General features: G+C 37.6%; 2 protein-coding genes and 1 long non-coding RNA gene across 3 annotated transcripts in view; 1 reads left to right on the top strand and 2 right to left on the bottom strand.

The window, feature by feature from the left end:
* Positions 1-16,628, bottom strand: part of LOC139969995 (uncharacterized) — a 958,452-nt gene that overhangs the window by 828,444 nt on the left and 113,380 nt on the right. The gene's annotated exons all lie outside the window — the stretch shown is intronic.
* The window catches only part of LOC139969984 (uncharacterized), a 119,909-nt gene that overhangs the window by 97,544 nt on the left and 5,737 nt on the right, over positions 1-16,628 (top strand). The window contains exon 7 of the mRNA XM_071975482.1: positions 14,867-14,931. Coding sequence (XP_071831583.1) covers positions 14,867-14,931 — 65 coding nt within the window. The remainder of the gene's footprint in view (positions 1-14,866; positions 14,932-16,628) is intronic.
* LOC139970297 (uncharacterized) lies at positions 3,052-13,277 on the bottom strand. The gene is made up of 5 exons (XR_011794083.1): positions 12,890-13,277; positions 11,219-11,301; positions 10,485-10,647; positions 7,739-7,827; positions 3,052-6,531 (listed from the first exon to the last, which is right to left on the bottom strand). It is a non-coding gene; the product is annotated as an uncharacterized lncRNA (long non-coding RNA).

Here is a 16,628-nt window from a genome sequence, read left to right as displayed (position 1 = left end):
AAATAGAGCGCTCTGTCATTATCATAAGAGACATCACTTCATAGCTAGAGCCAAAGCCTGTACGTATTTGTTGTTTAGTTGTAGATGGTGTTTCAAAGACGGTGCCCGTTCCCTAATATTGAAGAAATGATATAGGGAGCATATTCCGTGGCAGCGTATCCCATGTTACCTTGTTGTTGAGTGATACCGAAGTTTACTCCACAGTGAGAACACTGGGTACACGCAGGGACGTCGCTAGAAGGGGGGGGGGGGGTGTCTCACCCCCAAATTGGTAAAACTGACGAAAGTTGAAAAATTGAAGTGCGACAGTCATATTTACATTCATATATTTACATTTTCATTCCACATCTTAATGTGCATATCATATAAGCATGCATCGGTTTTTACATCGCATGCCAATAACGTACAATCATTTTCCCTGTTATTACCCTTCCATATAGGTTAGAATTATTGGGCAAGTCGTTACAATATTAATGGTAATAATAATATAAGTTTAACCACTGAACACGCATTGCAAATTATCTTTCTTTCAGTAGGTGCCCGAAAAGTTATCAGCATATTGCCCGAATTTTCACAATAATATTTGGTTGGGGTGGGGGAGGTGGGGGTGGGGGTGGGCTAATAAGTTTGTGAAATGAGTGCCAGTGGGACCTATTTTAAGTCTGACAATACATGCGCATGTGTGAGGTCCTGAAATATAATTAAAGTGGTTTGTCTTGCCATCCTTGTTTCAAATTTCATAGAAATGTATTCTCGTAGACCTAGCAAAACATTAAACTGACACAGTCCCATTGGGAGTGTGTCACGGGTGGCATTGCAAGTCATTGCTGTTTTAACATGCTGGCGTATGACGACTTTTGGCCAAATTTGCGCTAAGCTCACTATACGATCTCGGATCTGGAATGTGCCTAATTAGTTACTTATTTAAATTATTAATAATGGCGTATGAGGAAATGCACAATTTTGTGGTATGACTCCCAGGACGGCAAGTCGAGAAACTCATGCAGTCGCGGCGGATAGCTTCCTTTGCCTATATGTCCGAGGACATTTTGGGACATCGTTCCTATAGGCCTATATCTGAGGCCCAGGGGCCATTCCTTGACCGACTTGGTGCAATATAATGTGGCCATTTTGAAGTAAATTTATTCACAGATTGTTAGTTGTCATGGGTTCGAACAAATGAGGGGTATTCTATCCTGAAAGATAGGGCAAAATGGGGCTTGGGTTCTAGTTCGCCGCATCATGTGTCAACTTGCACTGGGTTCTAATGTTCATGTCAATTGGAATCACTAATAAAAGAAATAATCCACCAAAAATTAAGGTCGCATGAACTTTATTGCAGATTTCCTGAGTGACGAATTTGTAATTTTCTCACGAAATCACGCAACTAGATGGCTGCTATCCAGCCTGGTAAGTGCCATCTCCAGCGATATGGCATGTATTGCAATCTGAAATTTTCTTGCTACGCTGCGCGCCAACCGATGGTTGCGCTCCGCTTAGATAGTACTTACGGCCGGAATACTCGAATCGATTACGTCCCCCCCCCCCCCACGTTTCAAATCGGATTGACGCCCCTGATGTTAACACACACACACATGCGTAGCCTTGTTTACAACTTTCAATTATCTGGAAATCGGCAATTGTTTGGAAGGTATGTGGCTATGTGCTATTTTTTGAAGAGGTAATATAGTATTGTACGCACACAGTAACTGTTGCGGTGGATTAAAGATTTCAGTTTTGAAATTTTTGTATAAGTTTTGTTTAATATTTTCGTTTTAGGTGTTGAGTGATTTTATCCACACAGGAAAAATAACCATTACGAATGGCTAAAACTAGAAATAGTAAGCAATTAAAACAGCCATCTACACTACAAGAAAGTTATTTCATGAAATTAATCTTCCGTAATCGCGTGTCTTGATTAATCAAAACATGAAATCATGAGAGCACTCGCGTAGCACTTACGCTATACCCCCTCAGAAAACGGGTACCCGTTTGTGTGTTTTCGATCCGGGTTAACGAATGTTAGGTCGGGTACCCGAGTATTTGGGAACCGACTCAGGCCTAGAATGTTCTTACTCATTTAATACAGATATTGCTCAAGAGAAATTGTTCATCCTCCGCTTGGATGAAGTAAATTATCATGGATGCAACTATGCTGCAGGCTATGGTACTCTCTGATGAAAAAGAATTATCATGGTTATTCACATTAGATACGTGTTTTTTTTTTTAGTTTAATGGAAATGAGCATTTGTCATATCGTCAACAGTTCTGTTACTGAATCATAACCGTAAAACTAGGGACTAGCAGTTAGTTATAGCAGGTGGGTAGATCTGAACCGGTGAAACGGCCGATTATTTAATAGAATGCGCACTGCAATTATGATATCGTTGTAATGATTTTTATTTTAGGGTGTTCTAAGCAACAATTTTATTAAGAAATTATGTTGCCCCCAGAGGTGAACTACGGAACTCAAAAACTAAAGGGATTTTTGCTCTATGGCCCACGGTCTATTAGCTGGCACTAAAATATTCACAGAATACTTGCGCTATTGCTGCTATCTTTGACCGCATGGTAGCCAACCACCAACCTTAGTCAATGGGGAAATCTAGCCTAAGAATCTGCTTATTATCTCAAATTGTAGGCAGTTAGCTGGAACAAAAATATCCATGGAATACTTTCATTATTACTGCGATCTTCGACCAAGTACATTACCATGGATGCAACTATATGCCGCAGGCTATGGTAGTCTCTGATAAAAACAGAATTGTCGTGGTTTTTCAAACTAGATACGTGTTTCTTGAGTTTAATGGAAATGAGCATTTTTCATATCGTAACTGAATCATAACCGTAAAACTAGGGACGTGCAGTTAGTTATAGCAGGTGGGTAGATCTGAACCGGTAAAACGGCCGATTATTTAATAGAGTGCGCACTGCAACTATGATATCTTTGTAAGATCGGCTGCAATATCTAGGCTCGCATTCAAATTCCGGAATCAGAAAATGTAAACAAACAGAAACAAAGAGATGTTACAATGGTCTGTTCTATTTCAATTCAACAACACTGTAAACATAATCTAGTCAAGATGACTAGAGTACATTAGTCCAGACAATGCTTCTATCGACCAATTAATTCTAGTCACTTGACTAACTTTTGGTCCAGTGACCAAATAGTTCTGGTCATATGACTAAGTAAACCTGGTCACATGACCAGTTTTTACTAGTCATTCAATTATGCCTCTATCGACCAGGCTTTAGTCAAGCGACCTAAACGATTAGTCAAGATGTCAGTTGACTAATTCAATTAGTCACATGACCAGTTTTTACTAGTCATTCAATTATGCCTCTATCGACCAGGCTTTAGTCAAGCGACCTAAACGATTAGTCAAGATGTCAATTGACTTATTCAATTAGTCACATGACCAGTTTTTGCTAGTCTTTCAACAATGCTCTATCGACCAGGCTTTTGTCAAGCGACCTAAATGATTAGTCCAGCAGTCACTTGACTAATCCATTAGTCTTGCCCATGGATAAAAGTAGTTTTTCTATACTAGTTTTATATGACCCACCACAGATTCGAACCTGCGACAACTCCCTTATAGGTACAAAGCTGTCTGTTGAGCTAACTGGTGGGAACAATTCTCGGATATAAAACCTGATTGGGCCTTAACCACTGCTAGACCATCAAGCCCTCTCACATGAAAAAAAGAAAGCAAGAATTTCTGTATTAATTTGGAATCACATTTTATATTTTCTCTTAAACACTACATATGCTTCACCTCAATAGTAAGTACAAAAGAGTGTCTGATTTCATCAGTACTTGAAGAACCAGAAAACCCAAAGGTTTAGTGGTTCTGATGCCGATGAGAGTTTATGAAATAAGATAAGTCAGAATTTGTTATTGTTATATACCTGTATTGTACTTATTGCCAGACAACTGAAACCAAACTGAAGCTGATCAGACATAAAGTTGTCAGTTGCACTCATGAATATAAATGAAATTTCAGTTTCCTGTAGCACTACTGTACCAACCTACCAAGTATGAAGGTGATCAGACATATATTTGAAAAAATATCGACATTTTAAGAATTTGATTACAAGCCCCACCCACATATTCATGTACTGGACAACAAAAACAATGAGGTCCATGTAATGATAATGTAGCATATCTACAAGTTATTCAATACATTTACAGTAATTAAATTAAGATTATACATACACTTGCAAACATGCTAAACTGTAGATTACCTGGCCATCGTAAACAAAACCAAAAATTAATGCCTTTATTGATGTACATATAAAGTTGAAAAAAAGTGATATAGTTGACTCTAGGCATTTCACCACCCCACACCCCCTCTCCAGACAAACACATGGGGATCATACGACACAACCCATATCCCCAACCCAGAGCGGAACCCATACCATCATACCACCTGCAGCCTCACCTACCATCCTACAACCCTGATCCCAACATCACCCTACTCATCTGACAACCCCCCCCCCACCTGACACCCATCAGATTTTACCAGTTTCACACCTTACTACCAACACATTAATCTACCCCACTCACATAAGATTTCCCTATACTCTATAGGTACATGTACAGTAATACCAGATTATTAAGTTCATTTACTATTTTCACTATAGACTATCCCTTTAATTGTCTGAGCCAGCTATTTATGCAACATACATATACACACATACCCACACGTAAACTTGATCAAAACATACAAACATACCAACTCATCACAACATACACAAATGCCAACTTAATTGCAAAGGTTACTTTTTTTCAGTCCAGTTTAATTTGTCACTGGACTACTCCTTTAATGGCCTGGCTAGCCAATTTCATGGTTTTATAAAGCAAAACAAATATAGATAAGATCAGCAAGCTCCCAGGAACCAGGAAAACATGTCAAACGTGACGAATGACAGGAGTTTAGGAATGAGGGACAACAAATGCTATATGGCCAACAAACACATGAATATTAATGAGGTTACATGTTATTTTCATATGAAAATGTAACTATTATTATCCACCACCAATCAACAAAGTATGGAGATGATCGGTTATACCGTTGCAAAGTTATTGACATTTTAAGACTTTCACTTTAACTGCTGCCTACTCATTAATATTCATGTCATGAACAACAAAAACAACAGGGAACATCTACTAATCATGGAGCATGTACTAGTTCAAAATGACAGTAATTCAACATTTAATTTCTAAGATTTCAGGTTTACAAGCTATTTCTAGCAATTAAGGATTAAGCCCCACCTACTCATGAATATTAATTAGATGAAATTCCATTGTCATGTGACAATGAACCACTTACATCACCATACCAAGTATGAAGCAGATCGGACATACCGTTGCGAAGATATTGACATTTTAAGAATTTTACTTTAAGCCCTACCCACTTATTAATATTCATGTGATGGAGAACAAAAACAATAGGGACCATCCACACATCACCAGTCCAATATGACATTGATCCAATGTGTCGTTGTTGAGATGTCGTGTTTACGAGCAAGCTGTCACATCCAGACACACACACATACATGTTTGTGTTTCGTTCAGACCGAGGACCCCATTGTATTTTCCATTGTTCAAATCCACGTACCGTAACATTAACAATACCCCATACAATAGAATTCTTCCGAGGACGTGGTGATTCTTTAGAAATCACAACCGAGGACCTGAAATTCTTTTGTTCAAGTCCTCGGTCAGATAGCAAAACAAACGCATACCCACACACACATGTTTGCATTACATTCAGACTGAGGACCCCATTGTATTTTCCATTGTTCAAATCCACGTACCCTAACCTTAACAATACCCCATACAATAGAATTCTTCCGAGGACGTGGTGATTCTTTAGAAATCACAACCGAGGACCTGAAATTGTTTTGTTCAAGTCCTCGGTCAGATAGCAAAACAAACGCACCCTCACACACGCCAACTTGATCACATAGGTTACTCGGCCTTCGGCATCGTAACCAAAAATAACAACATTTTGTAAGTCAAAACTAACACACGCAACAGCTCAAATGATAATGAAAAAATTTTCAATGACTTATTATTTGCAAGTTAGTTACAGTTTTATAACACCTTAGCCTATTTTGACTCATATATGCTAGTGCAATTGATAGGCAGTATTCTATGTTATAAATGTGATGACAGTTTGAGCCAAAAAAACTGTACAAAAAATGGTAGGTGCCTGGAGCAGTAATTAGGCCATCAACTTTTAGCGATTTGCATGTTTAGTTTCTCCAGAATTTTATTGACTGATTTATCTGCCGGTGTAGTATCATCAACATTCAAAATGATTTTTTTTTAAACTGAAGGGTTTTCTTCAGCAAAGGCTCATATGCCATATTTAGGACATAGAACACTGCCAAATAATTGCACATGGCTGCGAACAAACTTTTCAAAGTAGCTACTTGCAAGGTTTCCACTATCACAGTGTACTCTGGAACACCTTCATCCTCTGTCACCTGGATATAAACTGGCACGTCTGACAAGTCTGTAACCTGCAAAGATATTAAGGTATATGTATTCAATATACAGCGCTTTCCAGTTTCAGAAAATGGGAGGGGTGGCTGATCCACCATGATGGCCATGAGTGACCAACAAACAAATATACTCCACCAACGAAGGAATCAAAATAAATAATTTCTTAAATATTTTTTCAAATCAATTTACAGTACATCGTATTCACTACAAGTAATACTATTTTTGATGATATAAATAATAGCAGAGTATAAATGAAACAACAGAGCTAAATGGTGCACTGGTTCCGTGTATTTTAGAGAGAAATGAATATTTGCCATGAGTTATGACATCTTGTTACAGCTAATTACATCATGGTAGGGATTCATTCCACTAGATGATTTTAATACACTTGGGGCTGATCAGGAAATCCACATTGGGTTATGGTTACTGCAACTACAGATTGAAATCTGTCCAACATTCTGTTCCAGTTATCACATACATACTAGTCTATTCTACCTTTGTGATGATGCCCTTACTATATTTACAGCTATGAACACTCCCAGGTCATACATGTGATATTTAGTTAGGGAATAATGATCAGATGTGCGGGCCTTTGTTGCAGACAGAAGGTTTTCAGGGCCCAAATATTTCAAGGCCCCCCAGAAATAAGGATGCCAAAAAATGCCCCCCCCCCCAAAAAAAAAAAAGATGCCCCAACAAATGTTAGGGCTAAACCAATTTTAGGGCAAATTTGTATGAAAAGTATCATTTTGAGTGATTTCATAAATTGGCCCATATGGTCTACAGGTGACTTAGGCCCCCAAATCCTAAAAACCCAAAGGAGGCACTACCTAAGTACCACTGCACCATAGAATTCATAGGAAAAGAAACATTTTGTGTGATTTCAGGCGGAGTTCAGGAGTTCAAAATGGCCCATATGGCCCATACATGACCTTTGGCCTAAAATTCCAAACACCCCAAAGGAGCACTACCAAAACACTATCGTGACAATTAAACTCTAAGCATTGTAACCATACAATCTGTAGGAAAATATTAATTTTGAGTTATTTCCTGAAATAGCCCATATGGCATCAGACCTAAAATTGCCGAATACCCCAAAGGAAACACTACCAGGGCACTATCATGATGAACCCTCGACACTGTACATACAATATCAGACCACCTCTGATGGCCTTGACCCATAGTTTACATACTGTTGATTTAAATAATACATTGGGTACTTACACTATCCTCATCTGCAAATACAATCATAGCACCCAACTTCTCATTCAGTAGAGTCGGAACTGACAGAATTGCTGCATGCATTCTAGACTCTAAAAGAAAAATCAACAACAGAATGTTAAAGCACTCATAACATCATGACATTTCAGAAGAGTGATATTATGTCATATTTAGTAACATCGATAGGACAAAAATATCACAGATTCACTCATCTGCAGTCAGGAGAGCAATACTCAATACTCGATAAATTGCTTAGGTGATAATATTAAAGTAGAGTACTAAGTACATCACAGGTCTTATTTTCAGCAAAGATATTTGTATCATTTGATAAGGTCTAGGCTACTTAGCTAAGTAATATCAAGTATGAGCTCAACCCAAGCAAGCATCTTTAAGTTATGCCAATTGTTCAGTTATTTGTCGTGGGCCCCTACTGGCATGGGCCATAAAAAATGATTGCATCCATGTCATTGTTTCAGCTTGAGGGATTCAAGACAATGATAACTGATAAGGAACATTTGAAGCAAAATATAGAAACATTAATGGAAAAATATCAAATACTGAGATTGTATTTAAAGAGTTGCTCCATTTGTCAAGAATATGTATCAGTTGTCAAACTCGCATCTTGGACCCAAAGCAGATAGGTTTCATTGATACCTACAGATTCCTGAAGTCCGAGAACATGTTTTTCCTGAATTAACAACCATATACCATATTCTGAGGTCTTCAGTAAAATGAAGATAATAGAGAGCAGACTAGCAAGCAGATTGACACATGAAAATTTGAACCTCAGGATTCAGCTGGCAACAGAGCATGAACTAGTGTGAAAGTTGAACAAGGAAGATATTATTTGAGAATATGCAGACAGTGATAAATTGAAATGCCTCTTGTTTCCAAAGTAGAGTAAGTAGACTAGATTTCCATATACTCAGCTTGTAACAATGTAACATTGCATCATATAAATGGATCAAACTGCATATCGTGTAGCCTATAATACATATAGGCATATAGGGGGAAGTGGGGGCAGGTTGTCACATACTGTACCACCTACTTCCACCCATGGATTTGCATATTGAACAATATATTTTTGGAAATCGGAATAGACATTCTATATCCATATCCATAACTTCAAACATGTTATAATAACCTTAATAATAATAAAACGTTTTTATATAGGGCATTCCGTCCAAGACCACAATGCTGCAATGCACTGCACACAGAAAAAATATAATTATACAAAACATTACCCATATTGCAAATATAAATGCTAATTCAGAGTTGATTTTTTAATTTTTTTTTAAATAATCGAATAAAATTTGCAATAATCAAAAGTTCAATTTCCTCTCAAATGTTACCTAAATCTTCCAAAAACATCTATACCCACCCATATCACATACGAGCAGTCAGCCCAATGATTTAATTTGATTTCGGGACAATCAAGGGAAGTCAACAGTCTTGAATATAATTTCAAAATTAGGCCCTATATCCCCTTCACTAAGGGGCCCATGATACTGTACCAATTTCCCTTTGTTGAACACAGACACTTGTTTGTACCAAATGAAGTACTTCACAGCCATAATTTATGCAATCTACCGTCAATACACAGCCTGTCTCGTTATCATCTGAGCACTTGATTGTGTTCATCCATGATCATATCTGGCAGTCTGGGTTATCTGTGGTACAGGGTTTTTCACAGGGTCCATCCTGATCCTTATTCTACTGAACTTAACTGAACTCTGAGGGGATTCTAGCAGGCAATTTCTAGAATTGTTCAATTTGTTTAAGCATGATAGGCCTCATGCCATACCGGTGTATGTGACAAGGATTTTTCTCCCTGAAAATACAACCCCCCCCCCCCCCCCCCCAGATTTACTGAAATTGCTTTGATACTTGATTGAGACTCTATTTTATAAGGAACTGCTTGATTTCAGAGAATATGCTGACCACAAATTCAACTTTTCCTGCCAAGAATTAGAAAAGTGATTTAAATCAGTGATTTAAAAAAAACCACTGATTTAAATCAGCATAATTTAAAATCACACAACCCTCTGCTAGTAAGTCTTAACAAGGTCCTAAATTTACATATAGATTTAGCATTTCAAACATGTGGTGGTAGTTGGTTTCAGAGTTTAGCAGCTGCTGAAAAAAGAACTCTCACCGTAAGTAATGGTGCTGACATTTGTACAATAAGTGTTGTAGCAGCATTTGACCTGAGAATATGTACCGGTTCATTGATATTGAGAAGTTTACATAGATAGTATGGAGCAAGTTTATTTAATATTTTGTAGGTCAAAAGCATTAACTTACACATGATACGCTTCTTCACTTGTAACCAGTGGAGATTTACAAGGATGGGGGTTATGTGTTCACACTTCCTAGATAAGGTAACCAACCTGGCAGCTCGTACAACGCTGGAGCTTATTTGGCAGTCCATAAATGAGTCTGTTGCAAGAGTCAAGATGTGAAGAGACAAATGCCTACACTAGCCTTTTAGTGCTACCACAGTCTGAGTATGTACGGATGCGCCCTATTTTCCTTAGACTGTATGATGCAAGACGACAAACGTTAATGTCTAATGAAGGTGTTTATTTTTCACTACCATACATCTGAATGGTTATACCCCCTTACTAAGACATATTTTGCATCCACCCCTGCCTCAGACTTTGCTCGTAGTCCATTTTGAAGACCCAGCACATACCTGGGTGATGATCACTTGAATAGTGAATTACAGATTGAATTGTTACTAATGTACCTTAACGGGCACCCTCGTCCTTCTCCATGGATGTATCTATGACAGTGGGATGCTTCATCTTCTAAGTGCAGCGGATTATGGCATCTCCATACTTGGAAAGCCCTTCACCAAGCAACTGTGCCATTGTCGTCTTTCCTTCAAGTCGCTTTAATTCAAGTAGTATCTATGGTTAAATAAGATCAATTAGATATTATACAGTACATATGGTAAATTCACCTGAGAAGTTAAGAGATCGCTTAGGACTAACACATATTCGGGATTATGTTCAGAGACGTAGATTGAGATGGTTTAGACATGTCGAAAGGGATGGAAGATGCGAATTGGTAAAGAAGTAGAGAGAGACTACTGTAGCTGGTCAATGTAGGAGCAGTAGGCTCCCCAAGTCTTGGGATGAGGACATGAGGTTTTGCGGAGTGATCTTGCTGATAAAGGTATAGATCGGGCTCTAGCTCAGAATAAAACAAAATGGTTTCTTTTTAAGGGGGAACATCCCCCCTACAAATTCCCAATAGCAGTATCAGCAAAAAAAAGTGTGGGAATCCTGCAATCGCGCTGCTTAGCGCAACACTGTCTTGAATTGATTTTTGAAAAACAAAGTCGTGGTTCGACAAGTGGTGGGCATAAAGTGAATATATTCAAATGTCCATAACTTTTGAAACCACAAGATTGAATTTTACTTTTACGCAGACTACTGTATAATAAATAATATCTACAAAGACATATTCATACAGTACCTCTTCATCTTCAAATAGCCAAGGATAGACTTTCTTAACCACTTCGCTAGTAGCATCCTCTTCCACAATTAAACGACGTCTATCTGCCAATGTGATAGACATACAACTTTTGTTATTTGTTCACATCCCTAATGTTCATGTGCATATTTTGTACAGCATGTGGGTAAATATGTACGGTACGATACCAGTCACAATTCAACTATTTAATCACATCCCATTACTAAAATGTACAGTAGAAATGGAAGTGAAATTACTATGCAGTGATACAGAAGCCTGAATGCATTTGATACCTGTATGGAAAAGAAACATGTGCAAACATTAATCAATCCGCTATGGCAGCTACATTTTCATTTGTCAAGTGTACAATGATAACAAAATACATTTATGTTTGAAATTGTAGTATTTCCAAAAAGTTGAATGAAACACCCCGTAAAAGATGTCCTATTTTATTTCCAATGGAATTAGGGTTAGCCTAGGGGGATCAACTGCGGTTCACGGTACCACAGGTAAAGCGAGGAATATTCCATCTTGAAAAAAGCCTAGTCCAAGGCTAAATGACTCCCTACAAACAGCTACAACAAATTAAACACCCACCCACCTTTGTTCTGAATCGGAACTGTTTTGTACAAACTTAAAAAATAGCAGAAAAAACTGTCCCAACTCATGCCGCTAGAATATATAACAAATTTTAGCCAAAAATTCCGGACAAGTCAGTGCAATTGTCCAGAAATATTCCCCCTCTATATTACTGACAACTAGGCCTATAAATTGATATGACACAGCTGTGGCAGCAATAGGCTGTTAGATTGCTCCAAGGTCCCCAATGTTTATTTTGGAAGGGGGATTGTATTCTCCTGTGAATTGTTACGGGATTGTTGGATAGGATGGTCAGTGGACAAACTGGTAATAAAAGATTGGCGTCATGTTCAGTTGATGTTTCGTATGAAACATAGGCCTAGCCTCTGTATTTTATAAAAACTATTTAGGGCTAGGCCTGGGGGGGGGGGGGCTTTAGGGCCCTAGGAATAATCAGCTTATTTAGTGTAACAGTTTCGCACGCAACTACACAATCCCATACACACTATTCTAGTTAATTCGTTATCTTAGGGTGACCCTAATTGGAGGCTAATCCTTAACTCAAACCTAATCTAGGTATAAATAATATGGCCTAGGACCTAAGCCTAGGCTATGTCCCCCCTGAAAGTGCAGGAGAAACACTGCTGTGAATTTATCCCCCTAAAATATTTCAAGAATAATATAGCCAAGGTCCTATCCCCCTAAGGCTAAAGTTTCTAATACAGATTATAAATATTAAGTTTAATTTAGGTTTGTTATTTTGTAAAGAAATTATCCATTGCAAACATGAGAAACGCGTGAATACCGGGGCCACCATGATACTGTAAATATACGGAGGCCTACTGTTACGATAAACTGTTCTGTACAACTACTACAACTACAAGGCAGCTTAACGTCATTAGGTTTAACGTTAGGCAATTCGCCTATAGCTACTGCATGATAGGCCTAGCCTAGGACCTAGATCTTAGCTTGTTCGTACACAAGTTGGAATAATCGAAAATACACACTTTATGGTCTAATATACTATATACTTTTTAAGTGACTAACAAACGACACTGGCCAAAGGCCCAAAGAAAACTGGTCTAATATACTAACCTTGCAATGGTTACTGACAATATCACTGGATGATAATATTTTTTTGATTTTTCGTACCGTAACCGTCTGGCTGCTAACTCCCTGCTGTACGTTCCTTGCTCGTCGTGTACGTATGTGTACAATGTACTATAGTTCAGTGCAGTACGCTAGGCCGTACCGTGGCGCTACAATTGTTAATATTTTCCCGCGCTTTTTCATGTGACGAATATATCAACCTGATTGACTAGTGAGTTTCGTCCCAGTGCTGACATTTATTGTAGGACCAGATTAAAATAGAACTGTGACCATTATGTTCTGGTCAGGCGACCTTTTGGGTTAGTCGTGAAGGCATTTCTACCAAGATTATGGCGGGATAATCGTTGACTAACGTAAACCAGTCGATATGACTAGACTTTAGCCTCGCTTGACTAGATTGTGTTTAGAGTGAAGTATTGTATAAAATTGCTGCTGATATTTCTGTTTAGTTCGTGGTGTAGTTTTGTCACTGCCTTATTGATGTTGTGAAAGACAAACCACGACACAAAACATAATTTATATTGATATGATATCTTCATATGTACTTTACATGTACTAAGTATTTTTTTTTTTGTATCCATCAGCACTTCTGTCGATAGTATACTTTAATGTGGGTCTCTTGAAACTACTTAGAAATTTGGACAGTGTTATTGTTCAATGTTACAATTGTGCATGTCAAGTCATAATTACACGATGTTATATATATATACAAACCTTCCTCCTCCATGTCAGTGACAAGTAGAGAGATCGATGTATTAAGTCTTAATACAGTTGAAAAAAAAACCCAAGAAAGTGGCTGGAAACAAGACATTTAAACCTTAGTTCATTCATACTTAGTAAAGATTCCTAAATCCTATTGGTCCATTCAGGTCAGCTGACCGTGGTTAATCCTGTGAGTAACGCACGGTAAAATTACGGGGCATCACTTTAATAAATCTTTGGTTATATGTAACCCAAAGTGTTTTGTTTTATGATTTTTCCCCCACACAAATGGTAGTGTATGAATGAACGGGGTTAATCAACGGTCTAGCATGCGTTACTCACATGATTAATGCACTCCGGGTGTTAATGCTATCGCTGGATGCACTCGGGCTCCGCCCTCGTGCATCGCTTGCATTATCCCCCGATCGTGCATTAATCATGTGAGTAACGCACGCTAGACCGTTGATTAACCCCTTATTTACACAACTGACATACTCTCAGGACATCGGGAATGTGATCACGTAATTATGACGATGATTTGTCTAGTCTTGTAGCTCCGTAATTTAACTAAATTACGTAATTCCAAATACATTTAGTCTTTTTCTATTATCAATATTTAAATTATTATTTTTCATGGTCTTTGATGATGTCACTAATGCGTTGTAATATAAAGCTGAATATCTTGAAATCGGGTACCTTTACAAACATCACGAGCAATCAAATGTTTCATTTTTCTGTACAATAACACATCTTTACTAAGATTCTACCTACATTCATTATTTAAATTAATTAAGAGTAATGTACATACATACAAACCTCTCTATCTCCACCCCTCAACATTATTTCTCATACTCGTACACATTGTACCCTAGTTCCTTGTTCTGTGTTTAAAGGACACATCGAGATTCCCATTGTTAATGGTGGAGTGACGTCACTGTTGATGATGTCATCATCGATCAATCTCAAGGAGAGAAGTAGTCAGTGTAAACAACACGTTTTCTTCGATCTAGTAAATGTTTGACTATTTTTGACAAATGTGTGTATAATACAGTAGCTACTCAATTATCTCGTGATAGAGAGAGATTCAGAAAATATGTAGTCAAAGTCTCATACGTTTGTGCATTACTTAAAGAACTTTCGAAAACATTGATAAGTGTATAAAACTTAAAAACGTATACTCTCATAATGTTTATGATTTCATTCCAGACCACTAAAGATGCACTTATCATTAACATATCTCTCTTTTATGTTTTTCATCAGTTTGGATTTATAGTGTCGACACTGGCAAGTATCGTCGTCTGAATCTACAAACCGGTCAATGGCAGGTAAAGATGTTGATCACCTTTTATTCAGCTATTACTCATAATGCTAGTCTGATCAGCTTGTTTGCGTTATGCTGCCCTAGCACTGTTTTCAGTTCCCAATAAGGGTAAATAAATCAATATAGTGATACATTATCTGTGAAGTTTACGTATTGCTGTTAATATTACAAGTTCTGACGTAAAGAAAGAACTTTCAGATACCTTCACGTTCCTACTTTCAAGGAGTGAGGGGGGGGGGGGGGAGAGCGGATGGAATATTGCGAACATGGTCTAAATCAATCTCATCAGTTCTATATTATATACAATTTCCATGTCAGTTTGATATTTCAAACATATAGATATAGCTAAAAGATTGACTTTTGGACAAGTTTGCTATATATTGTGCAATCGTTTTGACACATGCCGTTTTATCAATATTCGAGGTTGTGAATTTGCATCCAATAAACTTCACGCCTATTCTGAGATGAAACCATAGAATGTTATAAATCATATTGAACAGGTCTGTTCTTATAATTTCTGTGTAATTGTTCATCATAACACATAACAACAGTCGTAACAGTCCGTTTAACTGACCATATATCTTACTGTAGCAGCTCCCTGGTTTTAACTGGTCATGTTTAGTTTAGTTGTTTCTGTTGGTGTGAGACGTGAGTCTTCCATGCAGTATTATAACACTAACAGATATAGTACTTTTAATCGATGGTCTTGATTGAGGTAATTACTAATCAAATTAAATATAATCATTGCTATGGTACTTTGCGAATTGGTCAAAAGCACAGGATGGTAATGGGGAAAATTTGGAAGTTAGTAACAGGAACAAATGTATGTGGAATTTGACTCTAAAAACTTAGCTTAAGTTGATTTCTATACTTTCGTAGTGTTTAACTCAAATACTGTTGAGAATGAAGTCACTGCGTAAACGTTTTAAAAAAATTAAATAAAGCTGACTGCTACGTAATAGGTTATAACGTTGACCAATCCATATAATATTCACACATAACTGGACACTCCTGCAACTAATTAAGAGATATAAATATGTTGTTTCAATCAAATGACTGCTACTTATTAGTGAGTTATGCATCGTTTATTCAGATTCAGACAATACTGTGTCCCACAAATTATGTTGCTTAGAAAGCTTCTGGGCATTTGAAGAATCACTTGCTTAAATTATTATCCAGATAGTGTTTACGTGACTGACATAAGTCTGTGGGTCCAGCAGGCCTAGATATAATGAAAGGATGGATCTGGTTTCATTTGAAACCAATAAACTCTGGTATATTCTTCTGAATGGTAATGCTTGCCATGGTCTTGGTCATATGAAGGGAAGAGGAGCTATTTTAATTACTGACATTTCAAGGGTTCCGATATAATACTCTTTTATGTTGAAAGGGTGGGGGGGGGGTATAATAATTGTATTCGTGTAAAATGGGAAGAAATTAGAAAACAGAAACTCTGTAGTATATATGTGTAGCTATCCTTACCCGCTTAGTTGTTTTCTTGTACGGATATCATGGTTAAAAAACATATACAATCACTTGATTAAATATAAATATAAGACAGACATTCGTATTAATTCCCGCGTGTACATACATAAGACGATTTTGAAGGTGTCAGGATCCGGGGTGGGGGCTTGGAGTGGAGTGGTCCCAATAACGGTATAGTCGGTAACTGGTAATCTGATTTAAATATTCCAAATTTGT

The sequence above is a fragment of the Apostichopus japonicus genome, chromosome 7 (genome assembly GCF_037975245.1).
Source record: "Apostichopus japonicus isolate 1M-3 chromosome 7, ASM3797524v1, whole genome shotgun sequence".
In the NCBI taxonomy this organism is placed as follows: domain Eukaryota; kingdom Metazoa; phylum Echinodermata; class Holothuroidea; order Aspidochirotida; family Stichopodidae; genus Apostichopus; species Apostichopus japonicus.
The sequence above is the reverse complement of the archived record's forward strand: the minus strand, read 5'-3'. Positions and strand labels throughout refer to the sequence as shown.